Below are 22,959 nucleotides of genomic sequence, written 5' to 3'. Positions count from 1 at the left end.
AGCTCAGGGAAACCTACGGTGCCTGACGAGAGGAGAAGTCTTTCTTTCCCAAGGTAAGCGACTGGTGGGAGTTCGTGAAAGTCAAGCTGCGCAGCTTCTATCAGGCCAGGGGACGCCAGCAAGTGTGTGCCAGGAGGAGGGAACTCAGGAGGCTGCAGCGTCAGCTGCAGGACCTTCATCACTGTGGCTGGGACGTGAGGCAAGACCTGGAGGACACCAAGAAGAGCTTGAAAAAGCACTTTGAGGAAGAATCCAGGCACATTGTCTTCCATGCCAAGGTGAAGCATCTAGAGAAAGGTGAGAAGTGTAACTCTTTCTTTTTCAGGAAACTCCACTCAGGGCACACACCCCTGTCGGAGCTGCGCGACAAGACTGGAACACTCCAGAAGGGGAAGGAGGCCGTGATGGAAGTGGTCAGCGACTACTACACCGACCTCTACTCCCCCAAAGAAACAAACACGTCAGCAGCCGACAGATTCTTGTCAGATATCTCTAACGCTATTGATCCTGCAGGTTTGTCGGCCACCAACGCCCCCTTGACGTTGGAGGAGCTGCACTCTGCCGCTAAATCCTTTAGGCGAGGCAGGACCCCGGGCTGCGACGGTCTCCCAGCGGAGCTCTATGTAGCGCTGTGGGACCTCGTGGGCCCGAACCTGCTCGAGCTGTACGAGGAGATGGTGGTGGAGGGCAAGATGCCTCCTTCGTTGAGGGAAGGGATGATCACGATCCTGATACAAGCATAAGGGGGAGAGATGTGACTTGAAAAATTGGCGTCCCATCTCTCTCCTGAACGTGGACTACAAGATCCTCGCCAAAGTCCTGGCGAACAGGCTGAAGGCTGTCATCGGACAGATCATCCACCCGGATCAGACTTGCGGCATTCCTGGCCGCAGGATTGGGGACAGCCTAGCGCTTGTCCGGGACACGGTCACGGTCCAATACATCAAGGACCGCTGTGTGCATGCGGCCCTGGTCAGTCTTGATCAGGAAAAGGCCTTTGACCGTGTCTCCCATGGGTTTATGTGCAGAGCCCTGCGCAGGTTTGGTCTCGGGGAAACGTTTTGTTCGTACGTGGATATTATGTATAACGATATTTACAGTTCCGTGCAGGTGAACGGCTGGAAGACTGACCCCTTCCCGGTCCTCTCCGGGGTCAGACAAGGCTGCCCTCTTTCACCTCTGCTTTTTGTTTGCTGTATAGAGCTCTTCGCCGAATGCATCAGAAGGAATCCAGAGATCGGGGGAATCACCGCACCGGGACCAGACAGAAGGGAAGTGAAGTGCTCGCTCTACATGGACGACGTGACGGTGTTCTGTGCCAACCAGTGCTCCATCGACCTGCTCGTCCAGACCTTCGAGGACTTCGGCCAAGCTTCGGGGGCAAAGGTCAACTGCGGGAAGTCGGAAGTCATGCTCTTCGGAAAGTGGTCCCTGCCTTCTTCTGCATCCATGCCCTTTGGCATCAAGACAGACTTCATGAAAATTCTGGGAGTTTGGTTTGGTGTTGAGGGCGCAGCCCTGAAGTCTTGGGAGGAGAGACTAGCAAAGATGAGGCAGCAATTTGGACTTTGGAGCCTCAGAGACCTCACCATCGAAGGGAAGACACTGGTACTCCGCAGCGAGATTCTCCCTGTGTTGCAGTACCTCGCCCAGGCCTGTCCCCCACGGGTCAACACCTGTAAGGCCATCACCAGGGCGGTGTTTCACTTCATCTGGGGCTCCAAGATGGACAGAGTGAAGCGGGCAGTCATGTTCAAGGAACCCCGTAAGGGCGTGCCCGACATCGCCACCCAACTGAGTGTGTTCTTTGCCTGCAACTGCATCCGCAGAACTTTGCCCAAAAGGATTATGGACTCTGGCGGGAACGCAATGTCTCGCTTCTTCCTGTTGCCTCTCTGGAGGTCCCTCGGGTGGGACACTTGGGACAGTTCCATCCCCTACAAATGGGACACTCCTTGGTACTACTTGGATACCTTCAAGTTCATCAGGGAGCAGGGGCTGCAGGGAGTCAAGCCTGACTTGTGAAAACCAAAGACCATCTACCAGCTCATCCGAGCAAGCGACATTTTGGAGTCGGTTCCAGGCCTGCCTTCAGACACCTGCAAGGTGGTCTGGAGGAATGTTTCTTCCAACATTCTCACCAATAGGCATAAAGACCTGGCATGGATGGCAATCCAAGGGGGGTTGCCTCTCAGGACATTTATGCATGCCAGGAACCTGAGCAGATACAGCCCCTTCTGCATCATCCATGAGGAAACGTCTCACCACGTTTTCTGGGAGTGCTCTTTTGCTCAGGCCCTGTTGGGGGCCCTGGAACCTGAACTCAAGGACTTTGTACCACAGACAGCCATCACTCACTTTGGGGTGTTGAATGGACTATTCTGTGGAACTTTTTCTCTGAAGGACATTGACGGCGCCTGGCTGGTGCTGTGTTGTTTTAAGGACGCTTTATGGTGCGCCAGGAAGCGCCTCATCCACCAGCGGGAGAGGATGTCCATTGAGTACTGCCACAGACTGATCCTCAGTCTGCTCAGAGACTATACCTTGATGGACTTTAAGGAGGAAGAGGACGTCTGAAGATCTCCCCTTCCCCCTACTCCCCCTTGCGTGTCTTTGTCCTTTCAATAAAGCTTCGGGCCTGTGTTTTCCCCCTTTTTCCCCCTTCCCCCCACACACACACACCCGATGACTATTGTAGATTGTAACATTCGGTTTTTGTTTTTGCATGACTTAGTGATATTAGGAAACATACTGTGTGTTAGGATGCTAGAGTTTCGGGGTAAGCGGCGTTATGCATGACGTGTTGGTCTGGGGATTCATCCTCCACGCACATCACGTCAGGCATCATACCGCTGAGCGAATGTATTTATTTCTGAATGTATTTATCGTATGCTTGGAACTATATTGCAATGTGGTGCGCTGCGTCGCAGTATAGGGTGAGATGTACCCCGATTACAAGTATCATGTTGTTTTTTATACTTCTGTAATAAAAGTATCTTTTCAATCAAAAAAAATCTGTTCTTATCAGTGTCCAGTAGGGGTGCTCCACGGCCATTCTAGCTTTGCGGTGATGGCTGGTTGTATAGTACCCCTGCTGGAATTATGGGGGTCTGGACGGCTGGAACAGAAAGCGTGGCGCCCATGAGTAGTAGCTGGGGCCCGTGAGTAATTCTCCCGAGAAGACCGGAAGGACCCAGTTCCTCCTGATTCGAATGGATCTACCTTGTCGGGAAGGCAGAAAGTCCGCAAACCAGTGCCCCGAGTGGTCGCCTCAGGGGTGCCCTTAGTAACACCTGGGTGTGGGACCCCACAGTGTGAAAAGGCACATGGTCACTGTGTTTACCACTTTTCCTGCACAGCGCCCTTAGGACAAGGCCTTCTGGCTAAGTTCGGGGCAATTTTTGCTACAGGCCTCAGGGCCTGGTCTGTGCACAATTTGGCACGACCACTTTTTTTTATTATCTATTTATTTAATTTATTTCACCTCCCACGTTTTGTCACTTTTTCTTTTTTATGTGTGTGTTTTTCTCACAGGATGGAGGGTGTGGGTCCTCGGGCCTGCCCTGAAGTCTAGGGGGAGGATGTGTGGCCTTTTGGTTCCTTTCTCCCCTGTCCCTGGGGGGTTTTCTCTTTGGGAGAGCCCCCTGACCAAGTACTGGGTGGCTGGCTTCGGCTGGCCACAAGGAACGGTGGTCCACCAGGCCTTTTGGCCAGGAAGACCAAATGGGAACCTTATCCCTGTCAGGAGCTTTGTGCCCCAGGGCATCAGGGTAGTGGTCCATCCCCTTCAGGGGAGGGACAAAGCACACCCCTAAGTACACTTTTTAATGTGGTGTTTTGCACTTGCACTTATTTTGTGAACACTTACGGGTTTTTCGCACGTTTGCGGACTTAAAAAAAAGAAAAAAAAAAAGAAAAACATGTATAATATATTATTAAACTATATACTATTTTATCATCTAAATTATAACAACAAATACAAAAAATTTAGTTATAGATTTTGTAACAACATAACTTGAGGATGATCGACTTGGGGGAGGAGCCACGCCATACATCCACAATGTCAGTTACTACTTTCCTCCTTTTTCCTATCTCCTGATTTTCCTCCCTAAGACGGAATCGGTTGATAAAGAGGAGGTTTATAGAATTGTGTATGGAGATGTGGGTGGCTCTGAGAAGAGCTCTTCTCAATTGTTTACATCTGACCAGCAACTGTCAGACCTGTCTTATTGCAACGAGTGCTCGGCGGGTGCAGAGGGCTGGGCGGGCGTAGTTTTCTTTTTTTAATTTTGGCAAGTCCGCATCATCAGGACAACACCGGACGCTGTGATTGATGATGGATTACATTAATGGAACAATTTTTTTGTCATCCTGAGGATTTACCCCTCTTCCTGACCAGTCCTCTTTTTTGCTATCCGGCAACTGGAAATTGCGCAGTCATGCAATGCTGTACCCAAACAAAATGTGTGTCCTTTTTTTCACACAAATAGAGCTTTATTTTGGTGGTATTTGATCACCTGTGTGATTTTTATTTTTTGTGCTATAACAAAAAAAAAACTGGAAATTAAAAAAAAAGTACTTTCTGTTATAAAAAAAAATACAGTTGTGTTCAAAATAATAGCAGTCAGACATCACTAACCGGATCAATCACTGTTTTTGGTAGAAATTATATTTCTACATGGCAAATTATTTCCTAGCAGGTGTAGTAGAGTAATAGAAATCCAACAGACCCAACAGTCATGACATGCATGCTGCTGATTCTGTGTCATTGAATCACTCATTGAAAGGGGCATGTTCAAAATAATAGCAGTGTGGAGTTCTATTCATTCTTTGAAAAACAGGTGGCAATTATTGCCCTTATTTAAGGAAGGAAGGCAGCAAATGTTGTACATGCTGGTTACAGTGCATTTCTCTATGAAATTCTGAGGAAAATGGGTCGTTCCAGACATTGTTCAGAAGAACAGAGTACCTTGATTAAAAAGTTGATTGGAGAGGGGAAAACATATAAGGAAGTGCAGAAAATGATAGGCTGCTCAGCTAAAATGATTGCAAATGCTTTAAAATGGCAACCAAAACCTGAAAGACGTGGAAGAAAGCAAAAAACTACCATTCCAATGGATAGAAGAATAGCCAAAATGGCAAGGACTCAGCCAACAATCAGCTCCAAGAAGATGAAAGAAGGTGTCAAGTTCCCTGTGAGGACTGTTACAATTAGAAGACACCTATGTGAAGCCAAGCTATCTGCAAGAAGCCCCCGCAAAGTCCCACTGTTGGAAAAAAGACGTGCTGAAGAGGTTACAATCTGCCAAAGAGCACATTGACTGGCCTAAAGAGAAATGGCGCAACATTTTGTGGACTGATGAAAGTAAGATTGTTCTTTTTGGGTCTAGTGGCCGGAGACAGTTTGTCAGATGACCCCCAAACACTGAATTCAAGCCACAGTACACTGTGAAGACAGTGAAGCATGGTGGTGCAAGCATCATGATATGGGGATGTTTCTCATACTACGGTGTTGGGCCTATTTATCGCATACCAGGGATCATGGATCAGTTTGAATACATCAGAATACTTGAAGAGGTCATGCTGCCTTATGCTGAAGAGGAAATGCCCTTGAAATGGGTGTTCCAACAAGACAACAACCCCAAACACACCAGTAAACGTGCAACATCTTGGTTCCAGACCAACAAGATTGACGTTATGGTGTGGCCAGCCCAATCCCCGGATCTTAATCCAACAGAAAACTTGTGGGGTGACATCAAAAATGCAGTTTCTGAGGCAAAACCAAGATATAGAGAAGAACTGTGGAATGTAGTCCAATCATCCTGGGCTGGAATACCTGATCACAGGGGCCAGAAGTTGGGTGACTCCATGCAACACAGATGTACAGCAGTTCTCAGAAACAGTGCGACTACAACCAAATATTCATTAAGTCATTCAAAGGAAAGCAAAATCTTCAAACATTTCTCAGTTTATATAGTGAATGTTTGAGTTTGTAAAGAAGAATACAAACACTGCGATTTTTTTGAACCGTCTAATATTCACTTTTCTTCAATATTTTTAGAGGAACAACACAAATTTGATGTATTTTTCTTCATGTTTTGATTTGGAATAGAATGTGTTGTGTTCCCAATGCATTTGTGTGGATGGAAATAAAAGCTATTAGAAGGATTTTCAGCTTTATTCACTTTTTTCAACACACTGCTATTATTTTGAACACAACTGTATACAGTAAACTCAAAGTTAGTTATACATTTAGGCCAAAATGTATTCTGTTACATGTATTTGGTAAAAAAATGATCCCAGTAAGTGTATATTGATTGTTTTGTGTAAGTATCAGGGTCAGTAGACGTGTTTGTCAATATTTGGCTCTCAATGTCCATTTGTGATGATGAGCCAATAATGACACCTAGGCCATGACATGACACCTGACACCCTGTAATGGGCGGAGCCCTTTGTATGTCTCCCAATGTCTGCCATGACAGGACACAAGGATCTCCTGTGATCGGCCGATGTTTTTGTTCCCGGCTCCTTGTAGTCAGCTAGAGATGAGCCGAGTTGTGTATTAGAGGGAAATGTTTGGTGATCTCCCCTCTTCCCTCGTGTAATGTGAAGCGGATTGTAGTGGGGGATGGGAGCAGATTGTTTTGTGGGTAGAATGTGTCCCCCCAAGCAGGTAGAAGGCAGAATGGGCCCCCCACTCCGGAGGATGGTTGTGTTTGCAGCCTCTGTGTTCAGCCTCGTGAGCAGCTCCTGACAGCTGGAAGTGACCCCCGATAAGCGACAGTCCAGGGAGCAGATCGGCTCCCCGGTGCACATCGGACATCGTTCTATTTCGGAATAAAATCAGTTTTATATCTACCGGGAAACACATGAAGGGAGAGAATATACTCCAACACTGGGATGACAGCCAGTGGGCGTGTCTGACGTGTAACCAATAGCAGTGCAGGCAGCTTGCTGTGTACCGACCAATAGCAGCGCAGGACGTTAGGTATATAACCTCCGGCCAGCACAGGAGGGAAACGTATTTGTCCAATAGACTTTGTGAAATCATGACGGAGACTGAGAGCGCCCCAGCCGCCGCTCCTCCAGCGGAGTCCGCCGCCAAGAAGAAGCCGGCTAAGAAGGCGTCAGCCGGAGGAGGAGCCAAGAAAGGCATCAAGAAGGCGTCCGGTCCCGCCGTGTCCGAGCTCCTCGTCCAAGCCGTGTCCGCTTCCAAGGAGCGCAGCGGGGTGTCCCTGGCCGCCCTCAAGAAGGTCCTGTCCGCCGGAGGATACGATGTGGACAAGAACAAGAGCCGCCTGAAGATCGCCCTCAAGGCGCTGGTGACTAAGGGGAGCCTCGTCCAGGTCAAAGGCCATGGGGCCTCCGGATCGTTCAAGATCAACAAGAAGCAGCCCGATGGCGCCAAGGCGAAGCTCAAGAAACCGGCCGCCAAGAAGAGCAACAAGAAGCCATCGGCTGCGGCCAAGCCCAAGAAATCGGCCGCCAAGTCCCCCAAGAAGAAGGCGGCCAGCAAAGCCCCCACCGCAGCCAAGAGCCCCAAGAAGAAGCCGGCCGCCAAGAGACCAGCAAAGGCTGCAGCCAAGAAGGTGACCAAGAGCCCCAAGAAGAGCAAAGCTGCAGCCAAGCCGAAAAAAGCCGCCAAGAGTCCCGCTAAGGCCAAGCCGGCAGCTAAGAAGGCGGCTAAGCCCAAGAAGGCCGCTCCGAAGAAGAAATAATGGGCGGCGACCTCCTTCATCTCCACCCCCCAAAGGCTCTTCTCAGAGCCCCCACCTCCTCCCAACAGAGCTCTCCATACACACACCGACCACGAGCCGCATTCTCCCTCCTCACATTGTACACTTGTCCCTTTATAGGTCATCCAATGATTCCTCCGATCCTACAAATGATTACTGGTTGGCCAAAGGAGGGATCCCTCCCGATACATTTCACAGGCCCGACCCCCTCCACACACACCGACATCTGTCATTTCCCGCACGCTGTCTGTGGGATGGGGGGGAGGGGTAACAATGAACATTTCCCGATCCTTCTACAATGAATTCCCAGCCTTTATTATTATTGCGGCCATTGTGGAAGTTGTACGGAAACGCCATGTAATGATCGGGGACACATCATCCTCTGGACGGGATCTACTGATCGCACCGAGAACATCGTGTTGTGCGGACAATGGACTCCTTCCTATGGATGGATCGCCTCTACAACACAATACAACACGGGGAGCGGCTTTCCAGGTGCCATTTGGAGGAAAACAACCGATCACCGGGCTCTGCGAGTCTCCGGGGAAGATCTGCTATTGGCTGACAGATTAAACGCCGGATGTTCTGATTGGAGGAGTGGAATATTTTTAAATGTCCCGCCAAAATTTCCAGAATGATGAATTATATTATCTATAGAACACCTGCCGGGGCGGCACACGGAGAGCAGAAGGAAGAATCCTCCCGGTGTGTCCGCGTGTGCCGCCCCGGCGGAGCGATGTGATCTGTGATGACCCCGATGTAGTATCGGAGGAGAAAATAGAGGACATGACTGACCCGCCCCATAGTGACATCTCCGTGTGGAAGGGGCCCATTCGGATGGATCTCATTGTATGTCTCGTTATGGGTTGTAGAAATGAATAAAAGCAGTAAAGGAATGGCGGTCCCGGGGCGCCGAGAGGAGGAATTGCCCGATTTCCCCGATAATTTGTATTATAGATTCCTGTCTATCCTATTCATTGTAGTTCGGTAGTGTAGAGCTCTGTGTGGGGGGAGGTGGTGGCTCTGAGAAGAGCCGTTGGTTGGTTGTGTGGAATGTCTGTTGCGGGGGGTCTAGGCCCTCTCTCCGCGGATGCGGCGTGCCAGCTGGATGTCTTTGGGCATGATGGTGACCCTCTTGGCGTGGATGGCGCAGAGGTTGGTGTCCTCGAAGAGTCCGACGAGATAAGCCTCTGCGGCCTCCTGCAGAGCCATGACGGCGGAGCTCTGGAAGCGCAGGTCGGTCTTGAAGTCCTGGGCGATCTCTCGGACGAGGCGCTGGAAGGGCAGCTTGCGGATGAGCAGCTCGGTGGATTTCTGGTAGCGGCGGATCTCTCGGAGAGCCACGGTGCCGGGCCTGTAGCGGTGAGGCTTCTTCACTCCGCCGGTGGCCGGGGCGCTCTTGCGGGCGGCTTTGGTGGCCAGCTGCTTGCGGGGAGCTTTCCCTCCGGTGGACTTACGGGCGGTCTGCTTGGTACGAGCCATCTCTACTCCTCTCTTGCCGGGAACTGCGAATGTAATATCTCTCCGCTCTGCAGTTATTTATACACATCCCTGCCCTCTGATTGGAGAACTACACCACGCCCCTTCTAATGATTGGGTTACATAAAAAGAGCGGGATTTTCAAAATGCCCGCCAGGATCTGCACGTTATCTCTGTAGGTAGAGAAGCCCGCTGTGTCAGGAGTGGGGGAGGGGAGTTCCTCCACATCATACAATGCTCGGAGCTCTCCTTACTACCAAAGAAGAGAAGATTAATCAGAGATCTGCTAATAATCAGAGACTCCCTGTACAATGTAACAATTACATCCACTGACATCGGACTGGATTCCCCCATAATACAGTGAATGGGATGAGAGAAGATCCTCCTCCGATCTCACGGATCCGAGGATTCCTCTGTTCGGGACTAAGAAGCAGAACGTTTGTCGCCCATCTCGGTCCATCCAGCACAATTGTGGACTAACAGGGACAGTCAGAAGGGCTGCAATGTATTGTCTATAGAAGAGCGAGATGACAAGAGACATGACTTGTGTGCGGATCTGGGAGGAGATACAATGTGATTTCTGCCTTTTCTCTCCGAATCCCACTTCCAAGGACAATCAGATCCCGGCGAGGACAGTGTGGACTTTGATGGCACAATGACAATCTATCGCTGAGGATGTGAGGAGGCGGACATCTAGTCTGCAGCAATTCATCCCATTCATTTCACAGTTACGAGTTTATTTGTAACAAACATTATTTTATTTATGTGTCTTTATATTTTTCAGAATGTTTTTTTTTTTTTTTAAATTCCCGCCAAGATCTGCAGGTTATCTCTGTTAGTAGAATATCCCGATCTCTCTGGGAGCTCCTTACTGCCAGATGGGAAAACATTGATAAGAAAGATGTTTATAATTATATATTCAAACTTCTTATCAATGTAAGAATTGCAATCTCCGAGAGAGGACTATTACTGTCCATAATTCAGTAAATTAGATGACGTAAAGTAAAAGGGGAGGGAAATAAATTGGTCCAATGCACCCCCCCGCCCCGCCCCATTCATGATGACCTTATTACAGTTTATAACCTCCACTTTCCATTCTGTGTATTAATCTGATGCACCTGAAATTCCCTGAATGCTCAAATGAAAAAGAGAGAGGAAAAAAAAGATAGATACATAAATTTACACTATATTGCCAAAAGTATTGGGGTGGCGGCCTTTCCATGCACACGACCTTTAATGGCCCCCCAGTCTTAGTCCATAGGGTTTAATATTGAGTTGGCCCCGCCCTTTGCTGCTATAACAGCTTCAACTCTTCTGGGAAGGCTGCCCACAAGGTTTAGGAGGGTGTCTATGGGAAGGTTGGACCATTCTTCCAGAAGCGCATTTGTGAGGTCAGGCACTGATGTCAGATGATAAGGCCTGGCTCACAGTTTCCCCTCTAATTCATCCCAAAGGTGTTCTATCGGGTTGAGGTCAGGACTCTGTGCAGACCAGTCAAGTTCCTCCACCCCAAACTCGCTCATCCATGTTTTTTGGACTTTGATTTCTGCACTGGTGCACAGTCATGTTGGAACAGGAAGGGGCCATCCCCAAACTGTTCCCACAAAGTTGGGAGCATGAAATTTTCCAAAATGTCTTGGTATGCTGATGCCTTAAAAGTTCCCTTCACTGGAACTAGGAGGCCAAGCCCAACCCCTGAAAAACAATCCGACACCATAATCCCCCCTCCACCAAACTTTATTCTTGGCACAATGCAGTCAGGCAGGTACTGTTCTCCTGGAAATTTCCAAACCCAGACACGTCTATCAGATTACCAGACAGAGAAGCATGATTGGTCAGTCCAGAGAATAGGTCCCCACTGCTCTAGAGTCCAGTTCTTTACACCACAGCACCTGATGCTTTGCAATGCACTTGGTGATGTAAGGCTTGGATGCAGCTGCTCGACCATGGAAACCCATTCCATGAAGCTCTCTATTCATGTTGTTGTGCTAATCTGAAAGCCACACCAAGTTTGGAGGTCTTTAGCTATTGACTCTGCAGACAGTTGGTGACTTTTGTCCACTGTGCTCTTCACCATGTGCTGACCCCGCCCTGTCATGTGACGTGGCCTACCACTTGGTGGCTGAGTTGCTGTTGTTCCCAGTTGCTTCCACTTTGCTATAATGCCGCTAACAGTTGAGTGTGGAATATTTAGTAGCCAGGAAATGTCACGGATGGACTTATTGCACAGGTGACAACCTATCACTGTACCACGCTTGGAGTCACTGAGCTCCTGAGAGCGACCCATTCTTTCACAAATCTCTTAGATTGTAAGCTCTAAGGAGCAGGGCCCTGCTAACCCTAATGTATTGAACTGTCACATTGCTGTATTGTCTCCCTTTATATTTTAAAGTGCTAAGGAAACTATCTGCTCTATATAAATATTTATATATTAATATATATATATTATATTAATGATAATTCACAAATGTTTGTAGAAGCAGTCTGCATGCCTAGGTGTTTGATTTTATACACCTGTGGCCATGGAGGTGATTGATCCAATGATTTGGAGGGGTTTTCCAATACTTTCGGCAATATAGTGTGTGCGTGTATAATTATATACACTGCTCAAAACAAGGAACACTTTTTAAATCAGAGTATAGCCTCAAGTCATTTAAACTCCTGGGATATTGATCCTGTCTGTTAAGTAGCTGAGAGGATTGTTAATCAGTTTCATCTGCTTTTGTGATAATAAAACTAACAGGTGCACTAGATGAACAACAATGAGACGACCCCCAAAACAGTAATGGTTTTATAGGTGGAGGCTACTGACATCTTTTGTTTTGTCACTAATTTTGCATTTGGCTAGGGTCAGTGTCACTACTGACATGAGGACATGGCATGAAGCAATACCTGGACCCTACAGAGGTTGCACAGGCAGTCCAACTCCTCCAGGATGGCAGATAAATATGTTCCAATGAAGAAAAGCCTGCATTTTTTCTCGCAAATACTCCATCAGCACTAGGACTCAAGAAACCTCCTATAAATTGTTAATAAGATGTTATGCTACACCGAATAGTTTAAAGAGGGGGTCAATGGGTGATTAACACTTTTCAATGTGCATATCATGCTGGTGGATACTTGACTACACTTGTGGAATTAGATCTGTTCTTATGACTGCTGTTCTCTTTCTTTCTCTACTAAATCTCCTTCTTCTATTCATGCACTTTATTATGTCACGTTTGATGTTTGTACTTGCCATTTATAAACGTTTAAATCTGTGAATTCCTCATTTAGAACATTGATCTGATTGTACTATTGAGTTTCTCAATAAGCCAACATCTGTTACTGTGTATTACATGACTTCATAACAAGCAAAGTTCATTGATGTTTATATGTTCTGTATTCTATGAATACAAATTATTTGTTAAAAAAATAAATAAATAAAATATTTCACCCTTAATCCCCATGTAGAAAACAAAATATATTCTGTTCTTGTCAGAAAGGGGTCAAATGTATTCCTAGGCATTTATAGCCATAATATTCCACCCAGTTTGTGATATAAAACAAAAATCGTGAATAATTATTTTTCTACATGGGGATTATGGGTGGATAGTTGCAGATACATATGTCAACACCCATATTTGACATGTTTCTCCTAAGAATATGGGTATAGTTATTTTTCTATATGGAGATTATGGGTGGAATCACACAACAGCTGGCTATAGACGTCTCACCCTCTTAGCCATGAGCCTGTTTTTAAATTCTAAGATGTGAGTTACTGCTTTTCTTTCTATTAAGTATCTTCACAGTACACACTTAGAGGTGCTGTGTTTCTTGGTTTCCCTTCTGCAGAGTTATGCTTTGCTCCTACACAGCTTGCCCTTAGTGCCTACTGGACTACCCTTACCCCTGCCCATTTGGAACTCCCTGTTATCCCTTTTACAAATGTGTTCTGGCATGTTTACCATGATATTCCACCCATAATCCTCATATAGAAAAATATTTATGCTCATAACCTTTTCAGAAATAGGTTCAAACATGGTTCTTTTGTATGTGTATCCACCATAATCTCCATGTAGAAAAATAACTATTCTCATATTTGTGATCAGAAAGAGGTCAAATGTGTACCTAGGCATGTTAAAAAAACAATATTCCACCCATAATCCCCATGTTGAAAAAAAGCTGTTCTCATATTCTTATCAGAATGGGGTCAAATGTGTTCTTAGGCGTGTTTAACCATGATATACCATTTAACCATTTAACCAAGCTTTCACCTGCTACAAATCTGCCTTCCGCACCTACACCTCCTCCCTCCACGCAGCCAAACAAGCCTACTTCCTGACCCTCATCAAGGCCCTCTCCTCCAATCCTCGCCGACTCTTCTCCACCTTCAACTCTCTACTCTCTCCACCCCCACCCCCACCCAGCACCTCACTCACCGCCCTTGAGATTGCCAATCACTTCAAAAACAAGATTGACACAATTCGCAAGGACATTGCCGCAACTCACACGCCCTCTCAACCCGTCCCCTCTCACACAGCTACCCCCTCATCCCCCCTCCCCCTCGACATTACCCGCAGGGACTTCGTCACTGCTCAAACTCCCTCCGACCCCGTTCCCCCTCACTCAGCTACCCCCTCATCACCCCTCTCCCACGGCCCCACCACTGCTCTGACCTCCACTCCCACCCCACCCTACATTCCTCATACTGAAGCTCCCCCAACACTCCACACCTTTGACCTTACTACCATTGAGGAAGTCTCCAAGATCCTCTCTGATGCCCGCCTCACCACCTGCCCCCTCGACCCTATCCCCTCACAATTCCTACGACCTCCCTCCCCCTCCATCCTACGCTCCCTCACCCACATCTTTAATCTCTCCCTCTCCTCCGGCACTTTCCCCTCCCCACTGAAGCATGCACACATCACCCCCATACTTAAAAAGCCCTCCCTGGACCCCAATGACCCGAACAACCTCAGACCCATCTCCCTGCTCCCACTTACATCTAAACTCCTCGAGCGTCTCGTCTACACCCGCCTATGCTCTCACCTCAACGACAACAACCTCCTCGATCCCCTACAGTCTGGCTTCCGCCCCCTACACTCCACCGAAACCGCCTTACTCAAACTCTCCAACGACCTTCTAACCGCCAAAGCTAATGGCCACTATTCAGTGCTCCTACTCCTTGACCTCTCTGCGGCCTTCGACACAGTTGACCACCCCCTCCTCCTCAAAATACTACACTCCCTCGGCCTCAGAGATTCTGCTCTCTCCTGGCTCTCATCCTACCTGTCACAACGCTCTTTCAGCGTTACCTATAATGCTACCACCTCCCCCTCACTCCCCCTCTCTGTTGGGGTCCCTCAAGGCTCTGTCCTTGGGCCCCTTCTCTTCTCCATCTACACCTCCTCCCTTGGCCAACTCATACACTCTCACGGCTTCAACTACCACCTCTATGCCGACGACACACAAATCTATCTCTCAACCCCCCACCTCACCCCTTCGGTCTCTGCCCAAATCACACACCTACTGAGCGACATATCAGATTGGATGTCGCTCCACTTCCTTAAACTGAATCTCTCCAAAACCGAGCTCCTTGTCTTCCCCCCAGCCCGAACCCCACCCCCCATTGACTTCTACATCACATCCAACAACGCCAATATCAAACCCGCTCTGCAGGCCAGAGTACTTGGTGTCATTCTGGACTCCAACCTATCCTTCCAGCCCCAAGTCCAATCTTTAACAAACTCGTGCAGACTCCACCTCCGCAACATCGCCAAAATCCGCACGTTCCTAACCCCAGAAACCACTAAACAGCTCATCCACTCCCTCATCATATCACGACTCGACTACTGCAACTCCCTCCTCACTGGCCTGCCTCGCCGCTGGCTATCCCCGCTTCAGTCGATCCTGAATACGGCTGCCAGACTCATTCACCTTTCCAACCGCTCCATTTCCGCCACCCCCCTCTGCCAATCCCTCCACTGGCTTCCGATTGCGCAACGGATCAAATTTAAAATCCTAACACTGACGTACAAAGCTGTCCACCATACTGCCCCGAACTACATCACTGACCTAATATCCAAGTACCGCCCAACACGCACACTCCGCTCCTCACAAGACCTCCTTCTCTCTAGTTCCCTGGTCTCCTCCTCCCATGCCCGCCTCCAGGACTTCTCCAGGGTGTCACCCATCCTCTGGAACTCCCTGCCCCAACCCATCAGATTATCACCTACTCTCCTCTCCTTTAGGTGCACCCTGAAAACCCATCTCTTCAGGGAAGCCTACCTCACCCCCTGCTAACTTGCTGACCTCCTCCACTCTTCCTACCACTCCATCCCCCACAGCTATCTCCTCCTGTACCACTATCCCATCCCTTCTAGATTGTAAGCTCGAAAGAGCAGGGCCCTCGATCCCCTCATGTTTTGCATTGTATTGGTATTGTTCTGTCACATGTTCTGTCCCCCTTTGTAATGTACAGCGCTGAGTGAACTATTGGCGCTTTATAAATACTGTATAATAATAATAATAATAATGATATTCCACCCATAAAAAAATAACTATACCCATATTATTTTAAGAAACAATTCAAATATGGTCCTTGACATGAGTATCTGCAATCATCCACCCATCATCCCGATGTTGAAAAAATGCTATTCTTACATCAGAATGGGGTCAAATATGTCCCTAGGCATGTTTAACCCTGACATTCCACGCATAATCCCCATTTTGAAAAATAACAATATCCATAGTCTTTTCAGAAATAAAAATTGATCCTTGACATGTGTATCCACAAAAATGCACCCATAAATCTCATGTAGAAAAATTATATGCATTTACTTATCCAAAATATGGTGATTTACCATGATATTCCCCCCATAATCCCAGATCTAAAAGCAATGTTACCTATATATTTAAAAAGGTGAAATGTAATGTGTAACCTTTATATTCCTCCCATAATCCCCAAGCAGATCCATCATAACCACATTATCAGAAATTATTTTTATTTTATTTTTTTTACACAAAGTTTAATAAAACCGTTGCAATGTAATGCTTTCCACATCTCGTACTATATGAAATCCGTAAATCTATTCCTAGTAATATATGGAGTAATGTCTCCATGATTTCTGTATTATTTCCTATGATGCCATGTTACAGCCGCACATATATCAGTCAGTGAAGAGTTAAACATTCGCCTCTACTACGTGTAACAATGTATCAAGCAGAGCAGAAAAGAGAAACAAGAAAATCCTTCCCGTCTATGTGTGTAATATAGTGACACCTAATGGGAGTGTTGAGCATTGCAGCCAATCCTCCCATCCCCCCAATGTGCAGGTTAGTCCGTCCCTAGAACGAATGTCCAGTGTAAGTGTGACGTGTGGGGGACCTCTAGCGGCAATACAATGTGATGACAGCTCAGTGATTGGAATGGTGGGCGGCTCTTAGAAGAGCGTTTGTGTCCTTGTTGGGATGATGGGGCCCCGGGGGGCGGGGGGATTACTTGGCGCTGGTGTACTTGGTGACGGCCTTGGTGCCCTCGGAGACGGCGTGCTTGGCCAGCTCTCCGGGCAGGAGGAGGCGGACGGCGGTCTGGATCTCCCGGGAGGTGATGGTGGAGCGCTTGTTGTAATGAGCCAGGCGGGAAGCTTCGCCGGCGATGCGCTCGAAGATGTCATTGACGAAGGAGTTCATGATGCTCATGGCCTTGGACGAGATGCCGGTGTCGGGGTGGACCTGCTTGAGCACCTTGTACACGTAGATGGCATAACTCTCCTTCCTAGTCTTCCTCCGCTTCTTGCCGTCCTTCTTCTGGCTCTTAGTCACGGCTTTCTTGGAGCCCTTCTTGGGCGCCGGCGCAGACTTGGCTGGTTCAGGCATGATCAAGATTCACCACTGCTTGGCTGGCTGCGGGGAAAGTGTGTTGGAGCCGCCCCCATGTGCTGCTTTTATAGGCGGCCTATGCAAAGGAGCCTCATCCCACCTAACTCTTCTATTGGAGGACTCGGTCAGGTGATGGAGAGTGACGTCACGCTTTCTTTTCTCAGTTACAGGTTGGTGTAGAAACAAGTCTGACCGCTATTGGCTGTATTGAAAAGCAACCAATCGCAGCGTGTGACGTCAGAGCACGGAGTGTATAAAGGAGAGGAAGCGGCTGCTAGGGCCTGTCTGTGTATGATTCGTCGGTCATCCAATCATGTCTGGTCGCGGCAAACAAGGAGGCAAGACTCGGGCTAAGGCCAAGACCCGATCGTCCCGGGCCGGTCTGCAGTTCCCTGTCGGTCGTGTTCACCGTATTCTCCGGAAGGGCAACTATGCCCAGCGGGTCGGGGCCGGAGCTCCCGTCTATCTGGCCGCCGTCCTGGAGTATCTGACGGCTGAGATCCTGGAGCTGGCCGGCAACGCCGCCCGAGACAACAAGAAGACCCGCATCATCCCCCGACACCTCCAGCTGGCTGTCCGCAACGACGAGGAGCTCAACAAGCTGCTGGGCGGCGTCACCATCGCCCAGGGAGGAGTCCTGCCTAACATCCAGGCCGTGCTGCTGCCCAAGAAGACCGAGAGCCACAAGGCCGCCAAGAGCAAGTAATCCCCCCACAGGATTCCCTTCTATCCCCCAACACAACGGCTCTTCTCAGAGCCCCCCACATCTCCATACAAAGGGCGGCCATACGGCTTCTATGGACACCAATCCGACACTCCTCTATCTCCCGCTTCTATGGGATGGAGTCTCGGGGAGGAGAAGTCGGAGATCATTTGCTTACATTGTCGCAAGATGTAAAGTAACTGATTTTATAATTATAAAGAGTAATAGAAAATGCTTTCAGTGTGAGACTCTGGGGAAATGACATCTTATTCCAGGGACTGATCTTATCCGCCTTCCTTTAGTGGTGATGGGGGGGGAGGAAAGTCGGCGACTTCTTCCCTCCGTCCTGCGATGGAAGCTGTCACGTGTTTGTAATGACAATTCGAAAAGGTGGAAATCCTTCCCGCCGTCCGGACAGTAAGTCTCCTCTACATCCGGGTGTCATCTCTGCTTCTCCATAGGAAGACGTTTGGACGCCGGGAAGGATTTCTGTGTTGAATTTTCTGCGGAGAAAGTGATATCTCGGCGCCCCGGGATCGGGCGGGTTATTTGTAGCTGATTACCGGTAAATAGTTTTAAGGAAATTATATAAAAAAAAATCTTCCTGGTCAGATCATTTCCGCCCTTATCATTTAAACTGTAATAGCTTCAACTGGCTAAATTTTAATTTCCCGCCGGAGTTCTATGGACCGTTACCGACAATCTGCATCCATTTAGTTTTATCTGGGAAAATCAATCCTACCATTCCAAATATTCATATGAAATGTTTTATTTGTACTCAAAACCCGACAAGATGGAGTTCTGTTTACTAATTTTGTTGAACTTCCAGCACTATGAATAGGGATCTCCGGATACATTTCTTTGAACGACTTGTACTTATGGGCTGATGGAGACAACGCCCACAACTGTGATTGGCTCAGGTTCAAAATCCAGTCCTGTTATACCTCCGACTCTGGAGAACAAAACACCAATACTTCCAAAGCAGATTCATCGATTAGTCAGTAATGTATAGTGAATCATGTAAAATATTTGTATTTAAATTTTTAGAGACTTAACTAGAAATCCAGATTGATGTGAAATGACTGGTAGAAAAAAGTAATCCTGACCCTCCCAGATACAGATGTACAATGAATCAATAGAGGAAATGACATGTCTGAAGAATCACATGTTCCTAAATATGCGGATAGCGGCCTCCACCATCCCCCCAGAAGGAGCAGATTGATCTCGAGATTTCTATCGATAGCCCTTTGTATGAGAAGGTGGGCGGCCCTGAGAAGAGCCTTTGTGACGATGAAGGGGGGGGGGGGGGGTGAGGATTTAATCCTCCGAATCCGTAGAGGGTGCGTCCCTGCCGTTTGAGAGCATAGACAACATCCATGGCGGTGACGGTCTTCCTCTTGGCGTGCTCGGTGTAGGTGACGGCATCGCGGATGACATTCTCCAGGAAGACTTTCAGCACTCCGCGGGTCTCCTCATAGATGAGGCCGGAGATGCGCTTGACTCCCCCTCTGCGGGCCAAACGTCGGATGGCGGGTTTGGTGATGCCCTGGATGTTGTCCCGGAGCACCTTCCTGTGGCGCTTGGCGCCGCCTTTCCCCAGACCCTTCCCTCCTTTACCGCGACCAGACATGACGATTCTTTTGTGTTGCAAACACCGACTGAGCGCTAGGCTGGGTCCGCCTTCCTTTTATACAGCCAGAGCGGACCTGATGGGAACCCTCCTGGGAAGAGGCGGAGTCACTCCCATTCTTTACACACAATACAATTGGATTCATTTCTAACCATTATACACATTCTGCGCTTTTTCAAATATATAAATCCATCTCCAGGAGAGAAACTCTTCATTCTTCTCAATGGTTTTCTATTTCTTCCTCGGAGATTACACAGAAACATTCATCTTTCACATTTCAGAACACAAACCATCATCACCAGTTACTATTGTTAACAGCAATTTAATATTGATAAATATGACTTGGAAATAAACAACACAAACATTTATACCGATGCCCCACGTTCCTGTTTATAATTCCGTGCGGACCTGAAGGGAGACTGATGGAAAGGGGCGGAGTCACAGTGATTCATTCCTCTGCAGAGATTTTCATTGATTTAGACCCTTGTAAACATTCGGATGATTTTTAGTGACTGATTTGGAGGAGGAAACCGATTTGGTTTCCTCAGACATGTCATATGTTCTCTCTGGATACATTGTCCGTATTTCTCCGGCAGTCTCCTTATTTCTATCAGTCATTTCACATTTGTTTTTATGAATATTCTGGATGTGATATGGGGGGGGGGGAGGGGGATCTGTAACTGCTACATGTCTGAAGGAGGGACACACAAATATCGGTCAGTGACATGATCGTATACAGATGTGATCATGGAATCTACAATACTTGTATTCACAATGTGTTACATGATTCGGTAAATATGGAAATCCATCTCCAGACTCATCAATACATCTACTTGGGATGAAAGCGATGATAATACTTCTCGGATAAATGTCTCATCTGATCAGTTCTCAGGTCGGATTTGGCGGTATAATCGGGCGGAATATTTCTCTGGAACGATCTACACAATCCCGGCGGGCAGCATGTGATGTCAGCGATTTGAACTCTGAGCCAATCACAGCTGTGGGCGTTGTCTCCATCAGCCAGTAATGTTTGTCTGACGAGAAGTCCATAGAAATGTATCCGGAGATCTCGGTGTCGATGTTTCTAGTGCAGGAAGTGTTTTCTTGTTCTGTAGACTTTTCATTGATCTCTTCTCTACAACTAAATCAACAGACTAATAACTAGATCTTGTCGGGTTTTGTATTCTGAGGGATTGGAGGGAAAATAAAACATTTCATATGAATATTCGTAATGCTCCTATAATGATTTTTGGCTGATCGCAGAGCCTGGAATGAATGGAAGGGTTGATCGATCTTCCCAGATAAAACGGTAAATGGATGCGGTCGGTTCTCCGTATCGGATTTGGCGGTAAGAGGGCGGATTGTCTGTAACGGTCCATAGAATTCCGGCGGGAGATTTGAATGAAGCAATTAGAAAGTTGATCCAATGACAGTTATAGACGTTTCCTTCAGATAGTAAAACATCTTTTTTTCTGCGTGGAGTGTGAAGGAGGCGATGAGATCTGTTCCCTCAGTCGGGAGGATCGTTGTTCGGTATATATTGAACGATCTCTGATCTTCAGGAGAAACTCATCACAACTAAAGGAAGGCGGATAAGATCAGTCCCTGGAATAAGATGTCATTTCCCCAGGAGTCTCACACTGAAAACATTTCCTATTATTAATGTATAATTGTCATCATAATTAAAGTGTATAATATATTATCATAAAATAATTATAACATTTTAACATTTAAATTATAATAACACATTTTTAAAAAAGTGATTTATTTTAGATTTTGCAACAACATAACTTGAGGATAAATGACATGGGGGAAGACACATAGCTCCACCCTATAGCAGAATTACTCCCTGAGGGCTCCCTGCACACAATCATATGCATATATACATGACTTGTGCTCCTGCATTGATCGCAGGCCATGGGCGCGCACCTGCCGATCCAGGGGTGTCATGGTTCCGTGCCCCATCAATCACTCAGCAGATTCAGACCAGTGATATTTGGCCTGGATTTGCTGATTGCTCCCTGCCCTATCAGTGATCTTCCTGTACTTGTGATTACACTTACACAGGTACAGGAAATGATGCAATCTTCTCTCCCTGGGCACATTCCATTCCAGAGAGAGAAGAAAGCAGATCCACGTGGGTCAAAAGCATTACACTTTTACAGTAAAAGCACAGCTAGGTCACATTTATCCCCCTGATCTCCCCCCTGTTAACCCCTTCACACCTCTGTCACCAGTGTCTTTAGTACAGTGTACAGATTTTTTTACTGATCGCTGTATTAATGTCTCTGACATCTTCAGCTAGCATTAGCTTCCCTCCCAGATAGCGTCAGATTGCCCACCACTACATCAGTCATCACATTTAACCCTTTGATTACCAGGGACAAGCTCATATACACAATAAATACCAATTCCTAGTATAGTGTCTGAATGGATAAATATATTTGATCACATTAGAACTATACCTGCGTTCACAATAGTATAGTGTCCCCAAAAATACAGCGTTAGCAGGATCAGCCCCACCACCTTCCAGCACCTGCGTTTAGCCCCTACTCCTACCCCACTTCTCCCCCAGCAAGTGCAGTGTAAGTAGATCACTGTCACTTATGCATTGCACAGAAAACTGCAGAGTTAGCAGAATCAGGCCTGATCTCTGTTAGCACATGCAGGTATTTTTTTTGTAGCGGTTCAAGCAGTTCCTGACAGCCAGATGCTCTTTTTCCCATGAGTCACACTTGGTACCCATAAATTTAGTGGCCAACATGTCCAACGAATGGTACTCTACTGAAAAGGCCTACAGAATTCTGAGCATGTCAGATGAGAGCAAAGGGGAAGCCTCACTGACAGATTCTGCCTTAGAATACACATCTGTAGACAGAAGCGGCACCCTGACAGATAGCTCAGGCGATGGAGTAGAGGTCCCTTTTAAGGTCAGGCATACCTGACCCCATTCCAAGGTTGCTGAGGTGGTACAATTGCATGATGACTCTCATATGCAGCAGACTGCCAGTACTAGTGCCTCTCTAGCATTTGGTGAACTGGCAAACACTAGCGGCCTAGTACATCCTGGTCTTTCACATACCAGCACTGCAGTATCACTTGGTGAAGTGGCGAGTCCCATAAGTGCAGTGGCGAGCACAAGTAGTGTCCTGCATCCACCAAGAATTTGCACACAGACCCTTAGAGCCGCTTGTGTCCTTCCAGATCCTGATTGGCAGCGCACAAATTCTGCGACACCCATACGTTCCCCATTCATTTCCCAACCTGGAATTCAGGTGGAAACAGCAAATTTAACTAATCCCCTTGCTTTTTTTTATGGAAGATCTGTGTGCATTGATTGTGGATTAAAGTAATTTATATGAACAATAATTTATCGCCGCCAACCCATAATCAAACCTTGCCAGGATATTTGCATGGAAACCCATTACGGATTCCAAATTTAATTTTTTTTTTGGGGGGGGGCTTAACCCTCATCATGGGCATTACTAAAAACAATGAATTGCGGCTGTATTGGTCCACAGACCCGATTCATCATATGCCCGGGTTCT

The 22,959-nt window shown here is 47.4% G+C and overlaps 5 protein-coding genes across 5 annotated transcripts; 2 read left to right on the top strand and 3 right to left on the bottom strand.

Moving 5' to 3' along the window:
- Positions 1-7,049: 7,049 nt before the first annotated feature.
- On the top strand, positions 7,050-7,772 carry LOC149427293 (uncharacterized). Its single transcript, XM_089668160.1, has one exon. The coding sequence runs from the start codon at positions 7,050-7,052 to the stop codon at positions 7,716-7,718; it is 669 nt and encodes a 222-aa protein (XP_089524286.1). The 3' UTR covers positions 7,719-7,772.
- Positions 7,773-8,034: 262 nt separating this feature from the next.
- LOC149427292 (histone H3) lies at positions 8,035-9,233 on the bottom strand. Its single transcript, XM_089668162.1, has one exon. It carries the CDS (start codon positions 9,216-9,218, stop codon positions 8,808-8,810), a length of 411 nt encoding a protein of 136 aa, XP_089524288.1. The 5' UTR covers positions 9,219-9,233; the 3' UTR covers positions 8,035-8,807.
- Positions 9,234-16,242: 7,009 nt separating this feature from the next.
- On the bottom strand, positions 16,243-17,095 carry LOC149427291 (histone H2B 1.1-like). Its single transcript, XM_089668163.1, has one exon. The coding sequence runs from the start codon at positions 17,073-17,075 to the stop codon at positions 16,695-16,697; it is 381 nt and encodes a 126-aa protein (XP_089524289.1). The 5' UTR covers positions 17,076-17,095; the 3' UTR covers positions 16,243-16,694.
- A 288-nt stretch (positions 17,096-17,383) lies between these two features.
- LOC149427290 (histone H2A type 1-like) lies at positions 17,384-18,015 on the top strand. The gene has a single exon (XM_089668158.1). The coding sequence runs from the start codon at positions 17,392-17,394 to the stop codon at positions 17,782-17,784; it is 393 nt and encodes a 130-aa protein (XP_089524284.1). The 5' UTR covers positions 17,384-17,391; the 3' UTR covers positions 17,785-18,015.
- Positions 18,016-18,952: 937 nt separating this feature from the next.
- Positions 18,953-19,411, bottom strand: LOC149427289 (histone H4-like). Its single transcript, XM_089668159.1, has one exon. The coding sequence runs from the start codon at positions 19,409-19,411 to the stop codon at positions 18,953-18,955; it is 459 nt and encodes a 152-aa protein (XP_089524285.1).
- Between the last annotated feature and the right edge of the window lie 3,548 nt (positions 19,412-22,959).

The sequence above is a fragment of the Staurois parvus genome, unplaced genomic scaffold (genome assembly GCF_062004578.1).
Source record: "Staurois parvus isolate SC_StPar_1 unplaced genomic scaffold, SC_StPar_1.0 ptg003913l, whole genome shotgun sequence".
Lineage (NCBI taxonomy): Eukaryota > Metazoa > Chordata > Amphibia > Anura > Ranidae > Staurois > Staurois parvus.
The sequence above is the reverse complement of the archived record's forward strand: the minus strand, read 5'-3'. Positions and strand labels throughout refer to the sequence as shown.